Raw genomic sequence first — 16,117 nt, 5'->3', positions numbered from 1 at the left:
ATAATGCATAAGAGAGGAGGACACTCCTACAGACTACACTGTTGCAACATATGCTACAATTGCTTCAGACGTTGAATTCAACATAACTGTCAGACCTCGAACCCCCCCTTCCTTCTCTGTACCCACCTCTGAGGTGCAGACAAAGTAAACCCACGAAGCCCCGAGGCAGCCGGGGGTAGAACTACACTTCCCGGCATGCCGAACTATGCGGCGCACAGGAGACGCAGAGTCAGGTGCTCACCCGGAAACAAAACAGCCTCGGAGACCAGCAGCGGCGCCGATTATTCAGTGGATCACGGAGTCTTTGGTGTGAGCGTCTTCTGGTAGCGGTAAGCTGGGTTTGGAGCTTCTCTTCCCTCATTGTTGTGGGGGAGAAGCCTGTTGTGTATTGAACACGCAAGCTACGTGTTGTGAAGGAATTCCCAGAACTTTTGGTGATTTTGTTCAAGTATAGACACACAGGCAGCGTGTGTGTACGGAACTTCACGAGCTCTCTCGGCTGAAGGGACTCAAGGCTCGGGGGGAAAAACATTGCGGTGTATAAAGGCGAGGTGAGGTTGCAAGACGGATTGCCACCTTGCTTTTGAACAGAGTTGCACGCAGGCTGCGTGTGTTTAAGGATCTTCACGAGCTCTCTCTCTCGGCTGAAGGGACTCAAGGCTCGAGGGGAAAACTTTGCTTTGTAGAAGAGCGTGGTGAGGTTGCAAGACGGATTGCCACCTTGCTCTTGATCATAGTTGCAGGCAGTTGCAACGAGTGCATAAAGGACACTGTGTCTCGGTGACTATGTACAAAGGAAACAGTGTTAAGGAGTGATTAACGTTGTTTGCTGATTTTTTCTGTTTGTTTCCACATACCTGTTTTGCTTTATTTTTACATGCAGGAGAACCGAGAGAGGGGTACCATAAGTAAGGGGTCCTGTGCTGTAAGGTGAGCAGTTCTGAGAAGGTATGCATGAATGTTTATGAATGAGTTTGGTAGTCTTTAATTACATTAGGGTTTCATACCAGTTCCCTATGTCTTCTCTACAGCAAAACAGAATCCCTGGTATTGCCTCAAGTCTCCTCTCCTCGCATTTAATCCCTAACAAATTCCCACCTCAGGTAGGAAGGAAAGGTTACGTCACTGATTAGTATTTATAGAAGAAGGACGTTAGAGTCAGCGGGTATGGGGGGGACTTTCTTCTAATGGTTTGCTTGTTTGTCGTTTCAGATCTCCCTCCCCGCTGTTCCCTTCCTTTCCTTCCTTGGGGGAATTACCTTTATGGTCTGTGCATATTTCAGACGTTGGGGTGGTTCTTCGAGGGAAGGTAGAGGTCTTGCAGCACAGCTCCGAAGAGATAGAGGCGGAGCCTGACAATAACTGTGAACTCTATGACGATGTGGCCTGTATGTAGTTGTTCCTCTAATGTTTGAAAATAATAAAATATATATATTTTAAAGTTTGTGGGATGTTGAATTATTTGGAATATTTCAATGTGTATGGATACAGCATACTTTATCACAGGCAGTGGGGTAGCTAATCCTTGTTCATGTATTGAGCTGAAGATTTTTTACAGCCTTACTGAAATGCATTTCTCTTTTTGGACATTATGAAAACAGCCAGTAGAGTATCATCATATACAAAGCTCTTTCACGAGCAAATGTTTGGTTCGAAGCCAGCATCAAAATAAGGCAATTTTGAAGAATGTAAAAGATGCATTAACAATTAATTCAAAACACATTTGTTGAGCACCATACAGCGGAAACAACGCATAGACAAATGGAAGCATTCATGAAACATCCCTTTGTTTCTTCATTTACCCATGCAGTCAATCTATAAAGTAATACGCAGGAAAATCCCCAAACCTCGAGTGTAGGTTTTCTGATAGTCCAACTTACATTATGCTAGTATTTTTTCATGTATTTCTATTTTGTCAACAGTATGGCTTAACAAAGAGATGATATGGCCACAACATACTAGTGTGACCGTGAATATTCCAACCTATTAATGAGGTAATTTTTATTTAGGCAAAGTGATTTATTTATTGTCGGGTGTTTATATGGCATTTTCTGTGATCATTCAAGGGCTTCCAATACCCAAATCTCAATGAGGGTATTTTTCTGCCAGAAACCTAGTGTAACAATTTTTTTATATGCAACTAGACAGCACTGCTTTGGGGTGAGAGCCCAGGCCTCTACCTTCCTCAAGAATTTGGATCTTCGACAAGAAACGTGAAGGTCAAGTTTGGTCCTAATTAAACCTCTCATAGGTCTCCATCCCTAAAATAGTATTTGGAAGCTGGACATTTACACCCAGATTGCTACGTCAATTTCCATTCATGTAATTTGATATCATGAAGGCCTGGGAAGGGAATTTAAATGATGGAAACATATTTTGCTTAGATTATTTTTGATTTATTTGTCTACAGCTATTTTGAAATGTTGATACATTGTTGTGGTGAAAGCAGAAACCAAAAGAACAGTAGTATTTTTGTATTCATCTTTGTTTTGGAATCGTTACCACTTTCAACAAACAAGCCTGATCAAAAGTTAAAAGTATGGGATTAGTTTGAGAGGGTTCAACAAAAACACTAACAATTCTTAGTGGTTGATTAGGGGTGGAGGGTGTGGATGGGGAGTTGGCAGAAATAACAGTTGATTGCAGTAGACTGTTCTCAGTGTGCCCTGACCATGTTGCGGCACTGGCTGTGACGCCCATGCAGTGCACCTGCAGTCTGGGGTGATGTTGGTTAACAATTTGTTACTCCTGGTTCTATAAACGTATCTTCTACATTGATTTTGAAACCCTACTCGTCTTTGGTACTTGCAAGAACACACATGTGCATGATGCAGTCTTACATTTTCTTCCAGTTTGGTGAGCTGTTCGTCCAGTCTAATGGGGTCTGCAGCTAGAGACAATGTTCCTCGATCATGTGTTTCTGCTGAATGGTCCCAGGGTCCACTGGATTCTGCTATCAGTTCCTCTGTGGCATTGATGACTTTTAGTACCTTTGTTGAAATGTTGCACAGGGAGGCAGCGGAGTACTTCTGTTTTGTCCGTAGGCAGATAGGGAGAAACAAAAGCACATGATTAGTAATGGCACAAGAAAGCAAAGCATCTTCTGCAGCTTCATGGGAAGCCTATTGCAGGTATTACATATAGAAACAACAACAGCTGCATCAGAGTAGGGCAATTTTCCACTGGTGCCAGGCAAATTTGGCACAATCTTAAACCCTCATTGGCTTCAATCAACTGGTACAAAATGTAGCTTTTGCACTAGTCTGTCGGAGATAATGTCATTATTTGAACTGAAAGTCGGTGCTAATAGAGCTGCACAATGGCCTAGAACCTGCACAAAGTTGCCCGGCACCAGTCCAATTTTCATGACCTAGCCACATTTGTATAAGTATGCCATCTTGTGCATGGAAAGAGGAGCACTGAAATGTAGCATGGCATAGGAGTAAGGAAACATATACCACCACAATCCAAGCGTCTGCCACATGGCAATGGTTAGTACTTTTTTTTAGCATAATTATTTTTAAAAAGCAATGTATTAACACCTGTGCCATGTCTGCCAAACTACATTTCGAGTTTTCCTCCTATTCAAACTTCATGTCTGGTGCTAATTAGACCCCTTGAAATAGCTAACGCTGACTAATGGAATAGCAGCAAGTAAATAGAGACCACATCCAATGGTCAAATGGGTTTGAAACTACAAACCATTGATGTCAACAAATTATGTTTTTTTACATTAAAGTAATTATGGGCCTGATGTACAAAGCGATATTACAGTCGCAAAGGTCAAATCTGACTCTTTGCGACTGCAAAACGACTCTTCTAAATGCACAAAACCCAAATTAAGATTCAGTAACACCTTACTGATTCATATTTTGGATTTCATACTAAATACAGAATCGTTATTTGGGAGGGGTATTTAAAAGGCATGCCTTCAAAATACTAATATTTTTATATATGTATTAATGTTTTACGACCAAAATCCAGTCACAAAACATGAATGTTTTACCACCGAATCCAATAAATTAATACATATGCCCTAGAAGGCAAATTATAGAGAGATAGCTGAACTTGTAACGTCTGCACACATTCAGCTCCTCAAAATATTTTAGGTGCTTAAAAAACTCTTCTGATTATGTTCTCTTAGGGACAGGGTACAGGCCCTACAAAGCAATTTTTCAATATTTCACAATTTTTAAACAAGCAGTTCATAGAACGTGGTAGTCGGGAGGTCACTAATCCCAGAGAACAATCGTATATATTTAAATGAAGATAAATCCATACTAATATAATAAAGAGAGAGCCCAAACCTTTGAGGCGGGTAATCTCAGGAACCACAGCACCAATCACAAGACCCAAAACAGCGTTGGAAAGGGCAGTTGCAGCAGAAGGACACAGGCTATACAGTCGCCCACCATATACATTTAAAAGGTAAAAGAACCGTGCCAGCAAAGTAGTCGCTTGTGGGCGTGTCTGGGTTGTGCTGTGGGCGTGTGCTGGGGGTGTGACAAACGCTGGGGGCGTGTGGTACGTTCCGCCCTTCATGCCATGTCTCATATCGTGTGCTAATCCCACGTTGCTCCCTTTAAATACCCCTGCACACCATAATCATAACCCACCCTTACTCCTTAAAATACCCCAACACCCTTAAACACTAACCCATCTTAACCCTATAAATATACCCTGTACCCCAAAACCCAAACCTATCCCTAAACCCTAAAAATACCCCTGTACCCCAAAACCCAAACCTAGCCCTGAACCCTATAAATACCCCTGTACCTCAAAACCCAAACCAACCCCTGAACCCTAAAAATACCCCTGTACCGCAAAACCCAAACCTAGCCCTGAACCCTAGAAATACCACTGTACCCCAAAACTCAAACCTACCCCTGAACCCTAAAATACCCCTGTACCCCAAAACCCAAACCTAGCCCTGAACCCTTAACATACCCCTGTACCCCAAACCTACCCCTGAACCCTAAAAATACCCCCTGTACCCCAAAACCCAAACCTAGCCCTGAACCCTAAAAATAACCCTGTACCCCAAAACCCAAACCTACCCCTGAACCCTAAAATACCACTGTACCCCAAAACCTAGCCCTGAACCCTAAAAATACCCCTGTACCCCAAAACCCAAACCTACCCCTGAACCCTAAAATACCACTGTACCCCAAAATCAAAACCTAGCCCTGAACCCTAAAAATACCCCTGTACCCCAAAACCCAAACCTAACCCTTAACCCTTAAAATACCCTGTACCCCAAAACCCAAACCTAGCCCTGAACCATAAAAATACCCCTGTACCCCAAAACCCAAACCTAGCCCTGAACCCTAAAAATACCCCTGTACCCCAAAACCCATACCTATCCCTATACCCTAAAACTACCCCTTTACCCCATAACCCAAAACTATATCTGAACCCTTAAAATACCCAAACACCCCAAAACATATACCTCAGTACCCCAAAACATATAACCCTATACCCATACTTACCTTATCCAAACATTAAAAAAAACATGCTTTTACCATTCATGCATTTACAACGAATTTTGTTGTAAATGTATGCGTGGTAATAGCATATAAAATGTAATGCCACACGTTATAATGGCATTGCAGAGTCATGGTACTTTCGTAATGAAAGTATGCGGAGTGATGGTATGCGGAAAGAAAGTTGCGGAGTAATGGGTGTTTACCCTCCCCCAGTAAGTACATTGGTGGCATGGTGGCCCACATCTCCAGCAACATACTCATATTTTTTCACCACCCATTTGAAAATTGCACAGGTCTCTTGCATTGATGGCCAGCACCAACATTCACTTTTAGACACACCTCCCGTCACAAGTTCTAGAATTGCGATCTTTAGAGCTGGGGAGCTACGTTCGAATCTCGGCATCAGCTCAACATCCTGTGATTCCAGGCAAATCGCTTTGTCTTCCAGTGCCTACCACAAATGAATGTGTTCTTCTGTAATGTAAATTGTGCTCATGCCATGTTGTTGAGTTCGCGCTATATAATATTGCAAGGAAAAATAAAGTAGGGAAACTCGAGTTCACTCACTACTGAACGCGCACTCTTAAGTGCACCAGCAGTGCACTGTGAATCGGAGCGTTTCACAGGCCTGTCACAGATAAGAAATGCTATCTAAACGAAATTCACAAAACAATATACTACTGGCCGGCAGCAATTCATACCCGGACAACGTTGGGACGGGCTGCTAGTCAAGAATATAGTGCATAATTGTAGTCCCCCACATCAATAAAGCAAGCTTTCACAAGGGGAGGACAGATTCGGGGATAAAATCTATCGTGTAAAAGTAGCTCTGAAACAGAATACATAAAAAATAAATACAAAATTGTGTCAGCACAATATTCTAAAGGTATGTGGAAATAATGCACAGATAGAAATTTTTATTTTACTCTGAATACGAACAGTGATGCATGAGAGCCTAGGAGAAATTAAAAAAAGTAATAGTGTAGTTTTCATGAGAAGTGGGACGAAAACTCATACTATGGAAGACGGAGCCACAGGCCTACCCTTGCTCTGAGAAACAAGTCTGCCTAGTACAGGTTTGTCACCTTTGCTCAGGGTCGGATTGGTAATGCAGGCACTTGGACAATGCCCGAAGGCCAGTATCTGAATTCCAGCTGAGGGCTGCTTTTTTGAGCAGCCTGGGGGGCCGATTTGGGCGTTTTTTGCAGTGTTCAGGTGCCGCCAGGGCCCAGTGGGTGCCTGAGTGACCTTTCTAGAGGTAGATGGGCGTCCATTAACTCCCTTTGTCGCGCTGGGCCGGCCCATTAATATGTGCATATCGAGCGGGGCAGGGGACCTGAGCAAAAGTGGCCTCACTTGTTTTCAGGTGTATTTTACCAGTGTAAACTAATCCGTGCATTTTTTTTACCCCCTCCCTTTTTTTATAAAATTTCACTGAAGCAGTGTTTTGCGGACAGGCAATATGCAAATGTGGGCCACTTTTTTTGCATGCCCGGGCCAATATTAATCCCAATCCAACCCTGGCTTTGCTTCATGGAAATTCACCCACCTGTTCAGTTTCTAAGGCTAGACCGTGCTCACCTGAACATGGTAAGCAGTTTCTGAGTGTGCATTTGTTTTTATTTTTAATTATACACATTTGATGACAATATGTTCTGCAATGAAATAAGTCCAGAAATGGTACTTTGGCTTACAGTACAATTGCTTGGTTATGACAATTCTTTACACTCTTCCATCCTAAATAGATTGTTAACTGAGATCTGTCCCTCATGAATAATTAAGCTTAGCCCACTATTCCTACTCTGTAACATTGCATTCCATAGTGACCCAAATCTGGCATGTGGTGGCTACACCTACTGTCTGCACATCTACCTGTAATTTACGGCAGTATAATAGTCCAACGTTTAGTTTTACTTAATGGTGCTTGCGTGGTACCGACACCCAGCCACCTTTGGTATCAATTCACTGCACTTACAACAAATGCAGAAAACTTACATGAGACAAAATGGCACCTAATCACATATAGTCCAATTTGTATTTGTTGATTCCTTTTCTTTGTAGAGTTCCAGATTTCTCTGTGGTCAAACTCAGTCAAAACACAAATGATATACTTTCTCTTTGAGTGACATAGGTATGAAATCTTTTCAAGATATTGATTTTTCTTTTTCCACTATCTTGGTGCGGTTTTTGTGGTTTGGGTAACTATCCTATCAAGACACTTTGGCTCAACACCAAAAGTCACAAATCATTTCTGTATTTCCCATAAAGCATGGTATAGTAATGAAAGGTCTCACTCTTGCACACCAACGCGAGTTCCTGACTCCCTATTGCTGGGGAGGTTGCGTTTCAGAGCTTTTGCAGATACCTCTATCACTAAATATATAATCCCCTATACCCCAGGACTGGTTCTGCTGGGTATGCCTAGGATGAGGTAGACTACAACGATGGCTACATTGACGGTATAAAACAAACACAAGGAGATGATGGATGGAGTGCTGAAACTTTTCAGAAACTCACCTCCAGTCACAGATCTGGGTTGGATCCATCATCATTCTTTAGCTCACTTCGCCACCCCAGTTCAGACACAGCTATATGCTAATCAGTCTTGACCCTGTGCCTCATGGAAACAGTCCAGCCTGAACGGCAAGCCATGTCTTCCCTGGACCGGAAACAAGCATCCTGGGACCGGTTTCGGGCTAACAACCCTCATCAATAAGGCTAGCTTGAATCCAGTGGCGAAATGAGCAAGGGACCCACATCTGGGCATACCCTGCCAACTTAGGGCGAACAAAGCAAAAACAAGGAGATAATGGATGGAGTGCTGAAACTTTTCAGACACTCACCCCCAGTCACAGATCTGGGTTGAATCCATCATCATTCTTTAGATCACTTTGCCACCCCAGTTCAGACACAGCTATATGCAAATCAGTCTTGACTGTGTGCCTCATGGGAACAGTCCAGCCTGAACTGCAATGCCATGTCTTCCCTAGACCAGAAACAAGCATCCTGGGACCGGTTTCGGGCTAACAGCCCTCCTCACCCAGGCTAGCTTGAATCCAGTGGCAAAGTGAGCAAGGGACCCACGCCTGGGCATACCCTGCCAACTTAAGGCAAAGAAAGCAAACACAAGGAGATGATGGATGGAGCGCTGAAACTTTTCAGGCACTCACATCCAGTCACAGATCTGGGTTGGGTCCATCATCGTTCTTTATCTCACTTCGCCACCCCAGTTCAGACACAGCTATATGCAAATCAGTCTTGACCCTGTGACTCATGGGAACAATCCAGCCCAAACTGCCAAGCAATGTCTTCCCTGGACCGGAAACAAGCATCTGGGACCAGTTTCGGGCTAACAGCCCTCATCAGCCAGGCTAGCTTGAGTCCAGTGGCAAACTGAGAAAGGGACCCACATCTGGGTATACCTTGAAAATTTAGGGCAAACAAAGCAAACGCAAGGAGATGATGGACGGAGCGCTGAAACTTTTCAGACAAACCTCCTGTCACAGTTCTGGGTTGGATCCATCATCAGTCTTTAGCTCACTTCGCCATCCCAGTTCAGACACAGCTATATGCAAATCAGTCTTGACCCTGTGCCTCATGGGAACAGTCCAGCCCGAACTGCCAAGAAATGTCTTGCCTGGACTGGAAGCAAGCATCCTAGGACTGGTTTCGGGCTGACAGCCCTCATCAGCCAGGCTAGCTTGAATCTAGTGTATTGGCAGTATGGCATGAAGCTGGCATACACACACTGGGGGACCTATACATACAAAGGTGGTACATTAGCAACCTTCGAGGTGCAACTGGAGTAAGATGGCCTACCTCTGGGACAATTCTTGGGACATTGTGCATTGCTTGCCATGCTTAGGTGCCACTGGGGTGACAGGACCAAAGAACAGCTCATTCATCTCACAATTCAATACCTGCATGTGGGTGGGGGGCAGACAACTTATATGCTGGTTCGCTGATTCTCTCTGCTCCCACACTGTTCCCCAACTCCTCCCCTTGTGCCACTGCTGGGAGGGATATTTAGCGTGCCCCTGTAATGAGAAGGAATGGGCCACCCTATTAGAGAGCCCATGACAAGTTCTACGCAACGCCCGATTCAAGCTTGTTCAGCTTTACATTGTTTGTAGGTCTTAACTCACACCTGCAAACATCAACAGGTTTTATCACAGGGAAGATGCTGCTTGCCCATGCTGTTCTCATATAGACGCTGACCTACTGCACATGTGTCGGTCCTGCCTCTGCTTACGTACATACTGGGCCACCATCACCTCTCAATTGTCTGCCTGCACTGAGTGCTTTGACCTGACGCTCCCTCAATCTGGGCTTCATAGTGGCTAAATGGCTCATAACAAGCAGGTGGAAAGCCTTGGAACCCCTCCTCGGGTCACCGCTCGGAAGCATTCAATGCTCATTACTCACTAAAAAGAAAAGGACTACAAAAAGGGGCTCTTGAACTTCAGTGTGAATGTTTGCCAAAAGAATGCTTATACATCAAAATATGGATCAGTAGCGGCTGGTAGTGGGAGTGTTGCGGGAAGGTGGGGCGGGGGAGGGGCATAAATAAATAAATAAAACTAATTATATTGTGCATGCTGCAACGTCATTTGCGTTGCTGCGTGCGAAATGTTATTTGTGATTCGTGACATGACAGGTTTGGTGATTCGCGACATGACTGTTTGGTTGCCCCCAGAAGGCCAACCAAACAGTCAAGGCCTGCAGCATTGGGCAAGCCACTCCCACCCACCCACCCCCAACCAGGCATACCCTTCTGCTTTCCCCGCAGAAGCAGAAACATAAAATGGTATTTAAAATACCATTTTATGTTTCTGCTTCTTGCACTGGGAGAAAGCAGTGGGACAACGCTCCTCTGCCCTAATGGAGGAGCTGCCCCTGTAAATCAGGATGGTCTGACCCTCAGAACATGTGCCACACCCTCTCTAAAAAAGATCTAGCCAGGTCATACCGAGAACTCAAACTATCACTGATACTCAACCATCAACATCCCGGGTCCTTGACAGCTTTCTTTTTCTCTCACAAGGTTAATTACAACATGGAACCTACTCTAGATAAAATTTATCCTACTGTATTGAGAAAATTATATCTCCAGTGGAGACATGGCACTCTCCCCATTAGAACTTTCACAGCAAAATGGAGCCATGATCCGAGTAGTTCCTGTCCAGCATGTAGAAATTCGGAGGAAAGTGAGCTCCACATCCTTTTTTTCTGTCCAGTCTATTGTGGGATTCGTAGGCACTGGATTGTTCCCCTATGTAGGAATCTGGGATTCAAGAAGTGCCTACCTGCCTTTAGAGTCCTAAAAACCGACTTGTCAGATCTCATTGTGTTCGCTATGGCCAAATATTTGGGCGCCTTCTGGTCCATCAGAAGGAAATACCTCAAAAATATAGACTGAGTATGGACCTGTTTTTATTATATAAAGATTCCTCCCAGTATAGTTTTTATGAATTTTACAAATTCACTGTACAAATTATTTAAATGAATTGTTTTATATGATTGTCTTTTATGGTAAACTTTTACCGAAATAAAGGTTTTGAACTGAACTGAACTGTAAGCTTAATTAATCTCTAGTGGCTCAGGCAGGTAAACATAACTTTTATAGTTATATTTCCTAACAAGTTTGAAAAAACATCTGACTTTATCAATAATTAGATTCTTAAAAACAGTTAGAAAAAGTTCTTGAACTTTTTCTGTAGCTGGAGAATGCAGAATTGATGATTTAATCAGCTGTAGCAGTATTTCCTCAGAAAACAGCTAAACTCTATACAGTTAAAATACTTCTTCACTGTAGGTACATGCTAACGTTGTTATGTTATGTTAAAAATATTTATAGCGCTCACATACACCAGAGCGTTTCTTGGCGCTAAATATAGGAATAGCCTGTTTCTTAGTTGTCATTCATATGCCTGGGAAAACAGTCTAGTTTTTAGGAGTCTCCTGAATATAGAGTAGTTTGTACAAGATCTAATGTTAAGAGGAAGAGCGCTCCACAAATGAGGGGCTAAGACCGCAAATCTACAACCGCCTAGTCTCTTTAATTTGCAAGTAGGGATAGCCAGGAGGTTAATTAAGATGGGTTACAGATGAATTCCGGACAAGTCCTGTGCAGAGATTTGGAGATGAAACATCTGATATTAGATGCACAACGTTGTATTACAGAGAGCCAGTGAAGCTTCCTCATTAGATGAGAGGCGTGTTGCCATCTCAGCTGATGATAAAGCTGCCTGCTGTAATCTTTTAGTTAAGTACTCCGGCAGACTGAAATAAAGTGAATTGGCATAATCAATGTGAGAGATGACCAAAGATAAAACTACCTGGATAAGAGCTTCCGTGGTGAGGAATCTACTGATTTTCCTGATCTTCTGAAGCTGCAAGAAGCAGGTGGAGACTATCGTCCCAATGTGGGAGGTCAGGTAAAGGTCACAATTGATTGTAACACTAAGACTCTTAGCTGAATAAGATGGTGCAGGAGGTGAACCCAACACGGCTGGCCAGAAATTTGAGTTCCAAGGGTTGCGGGAGCCACCTACCAAGACCAGTTATGTTGTCTCAGGATTCAGATTTAGATAGAGGAGGTTAGAGGAGGCAGACCTGGAAGCAGAGGTCAGCCCGGGACCAGGGTTCAATTCCTGGCTCGGCGGGGTCTTGAGTCCTAAAATGTCCACGGACTCGACAATTCTCGCTCCGGTGCCTACTCGATTCACGGGTTCACACTCTGCGACTCTGGGCAATAGCTTGCTTAATCTCCACAACGGCCCCTCGCGGTGGGATGCCTGGCTTTCACCTTGTGGATACCCTGCCGGGGTTATCTCACAGGGGAATACCAGGATGGGTTCCCTAAGCAAGCGCTTAGATACCGGGTCGGTGATTTGCGCTATATAAATACATGTACATTTACATTTACAGATAATTACTATTCATCCAGTTGTGTATATGTAACATAGTAGTCTGGAAGTTCAGGATAGAGTCAGAGGTATTGTCGATGGTAAAAATCAATTGTAAATCTGCATAATTAAACGTGCTAGCATTTCTTTCTCCTAGGGACAGAATCAGAAAAGCATGTAGAAATTGAACAAGTGCTGCAAGAACGAAGATCCCTGTGGCACACCACAGGTTAATTTGACATTAGGCACTGTGGAATGGGAGAGGCGAAATGACTGGGAATGGCCATCCAAAAACAACGTGAGCCAGCTGAGAGCAGATCCCTGAATTCCTGCGTCCCTGACACAGTCAACCAGAATTTCGTGGTCGACCGTGTCAAAAGCTGCATATAAATCAAGGGGCACCAAGGCTTAAGAGGTACCCTTGTCTGCTACGTTCCCTAATTTAGGCATCTACCTCTACTAGGCACTATTCACCCTATTGCATGGGCAATAAGTTAATTTTAGGGATGACTTACTTAGTACTTAGAAGTGAGTTTTAGGCCTGTAAATATTTTTTTACAGGACTTTCTGCAAACATGATAATTTGCAAGTTGCAGGGGACCCGTGTCACGTTTACAAGATCACAAACTGCATTGGACAATGTGGGCTTCAGTTCACATATGACGTTTAACTTTACATGTCATAGATGTAGTTGGGACACCATATACAATGGCCTTCTAGTAAAAATTAAATATACCAAATTGGGTTTTAAGCTAATTTAGCACCTTGTTTTTAGAGGCAATAGAGCATACATTATGTTCTGGATAGCTGTGTCCCAGTGTTGGAAATCTAAATTACCAGCTGGTACTTTCCATAAAAAATATAACAAACTTGGGGTGACCCCCCACATAGTGGTCACTTTGCAGATCCAGGCAGGAACAGTGAGTGTGCTGGCACTGTGCCGAGAAATAACACTGCTGGCTGGAGAAGACAACCAAGCAGTGCAGGAGTTGGTTTCATACACTTCCCTAGTATTTGACCTCAAACTGGGTTCTGACGGCTATCAAGGGTGTGGCAAACCCCACAAGATTCCACACAGTTTTTGAGCATTTTTGCCTTAAGTCTTCCAGGGGAGGTATGGATGGCCCAAGGAGAGTCTGCATTTTTTATCAAGCACTCTGGACTTGGAGCTTTTGCTCTTAAGCTCTGCAGTCTAGTACTAATGCTAATTTGCCCTAAAACTGTAGTAGAAGCTCAGTAAAAGTATAAATACTTTTCTGGGACACATGTTTTAATATCATGCCTTATTGAGAATATTGATGAGTGACGATGCAACGTTTGATACCACCAATAATATTATTGAATGTTGGTACTGTCCCATTGGTTTCAAAGGTGTTGCAACAGTGAATTGTAATGTTTCTATTTTTACTGATGAGGTGACACACTAACAAACCAAACGGGCCTGTCAAATTGGTAATGGCATCCCACTATATTGTGATATTGCACCTAGTATTGGTGACTTTTTTGTTAATATAGAGTTCTTGACCCACTGGGTGAAACATTTTATAAGAGTGTCACCAGAGGTATTTCCAGCTAACGGAGTGTACATATTTGTAATTTAATGCATAGTTTTCAGTGGTATCCTTGTGTAATAAAAGAACTTTTCCTTTTTATAAGAAAAAGCACTGCCTGGACAATAATTTATTGAGTATTGTAGTTGCATATCAGAGATGTGGTTATTACCCACACCACCTCTCCTGAGTGGCCATTGAACTACTTTGCTATCCTAAAAGATGCAAGGGCTGTAATGGGGGTACTTAGTTCAAGTAAAGAGGAAATTGCAGCCTTATTACTTGTGAGGGACTTACATCCTTCACAACCACTATCCCACTTTTCTACAACCACTTAGTAATGACTACTAACAGGAAGAAAGTACTGGTGTTAGCAATCATAATGGCTAATGTTACATCTCGGCCATATTTCTTTAAAGTTGTGGAAGAACCTTCAATGTAATGGGAGCTTTGGTGTCCTGTTTTCATGGCATTTTTTAAGTTAATGTAAAGATTGCTCACCTCGTAGGAAATTATCTTTATTAAAGTATTCTTTGGGTGGAATATGGCTAAAGGTGTATAAGAGCCTACCCCTTTGGAATAGGTATGGAACAATCCAAAAGATTTATGCGAGAGAATATAAGGCAAGGATCCATGAGAGGTGAAACCATTACAAATGTTAATGATGTAAAAGGAAGTAACACTTCAATTATTAAGAGCATCAAAACAGTAACTACGCTTAGAAGTCTTTTTTTTAATAGAGTTTTATATAGGGTGAACCAGACCCAAGTGGGTGACAGAACGCTGTACAGGAATAAAGAAAGGTAGATAGGATGTAACTGGTAAGCTGGTACATGGCATATGACATGACGACAGCAGTTACAAAGCAAAAAAAAATACTGATGTAAAGAAAACTGATAGGGTGTATATGTAGAGGGTTTGGAAGCGAAAGACATTGCAGTTCTCAGTGGTATGGGCAAAAGCGTGATAGTATGGAAAGTCAGGCAAGCCAATAATTGTCACACATGTGAAGGAGGTGTGTCCTCAGTGTGAGATGACTCTCTTGGATAGTAGAAGTTTTACTTCCTTCCTGAAGGAGGTTGTGGATGGGTTGTGTTCGAAATGGGATCTCTGGTTGGCTAAGGCTTGGGCCAAAGCCAGACAGCGACCACCACTCTAGTCTGGGCAAGGGAGTTACACACCAAGATAACCCCTGCTCACCACCTTGGTAGCTTGGCACGAGCAGTCAGGCTTATCCCGGAGGCCATGTGCAAAGCATTTGCGCACGCACACAGCAACAACATTCCAGGCACACTACAAAAGGAACTCCACACAAGGTTATATCAAAAATAGCCTTTGCATTCTCATAACACATTAGAATAGTAAACCGTATTATACATGGTGCCACTTGGCACTAGGTCATATTTAAAAGGGAATTATTTTCACATGACAGGGCCACTTGGACCACTGTCAGAACCACCATCAAGCGAACTTAGTAAAAGTGACATATATCATAAACGTACCACCAGTAACCACTGGTAATCACTGTAGTTAGCATCAGCCTGCAACATAAACTACATTATCCACAGTATCACATCCGGTACGAATTACATTCTGTGCCAACCTCACCAGAATAAACACATTATGCAATCCTCTCATAAGTCTAAACAAATTAGACCCTAACCTCCGAAGCATAACTCACATTAGGGGCATAAATCACATAGTGATAGCATAAACCAGAATATGCAAAACAACCTCATAATCATAAAAGACCACATTTAGAGGTATGAAACAGGGTGCATAAAACATACTACATACATTACATTTTCTAACACCACATAACCACAATAGGGCCTGGCGCCCTATAAACCTCCCAGTCCCCCTGGCCAACTGGCCATCTCAAGAAGGGGCTCAAAAGCCCTATGTCCCAAGAGTCAGGGTGCAAAGCAGTAGGGGTCAGAGGTGTGCAATTGCGCAGACCTACATGTTGCAGCTGGCACTAAGTGCTGCGCAGCTGGGAATGGATGGTGGCGAAGGAGTGCGTCTCACTCCTAACTTCAACATGTCCCCTGAAGCAAAGAAAGACCTAAACGGTGCAGCTGCCCCCTACTTGCTGGGCAGCTGAAAATATCAAATGTGGGGCACTGGCACTGACTGTGCCCTGCAAACAAATATGTCCCAAAACATTGCTCTC

The 16,117-nt window shown here is 43.2% G+C and overlaps 1 protein-coding gene across 1 annotated transcript in view; it reads right to left on the bottom strand.

Moving 5' to 3' along the window:
• The window catches only part of MYRIP (myosin VIIA and Rab interacting protein), a 1,654,117-nt gene that overhangs the window by 165,760 nt on the left and 1,472,240 nt on the right, over positions 1-16,117 (bottom strand). The window contains exon 12 of the mRNA XM_086941723.1: positions 2,841-3,029. Coding sequence (XP_086797849.1) covers positions 2,841-3,029 — 189 coding nt within the window. The remainder of the gene's footprint in view (positions 1-2,840; positions 3,030-16,117) is intronic.

This window comes from Lissotriton vulgaris, chromosome 10 (assembly GCF_964263255.1).
Source record: "Lissotriton vulgaris chromosome 10, aLisVul1.2, whole genome shotgun sequence".
In the NCBI taxonomy this organism is placed as follows: Eukaryota; Metazoa; Chordata; class Amphibia; order Caudata; family Salamandridae; genus Lissotriton; species Lissotriton vulgaris.
The sequence above is the reverse complement of the archived record's forward strand: the minus strand, read 5'-3'. Positions and strand labels throughout refer to the sequence as shown.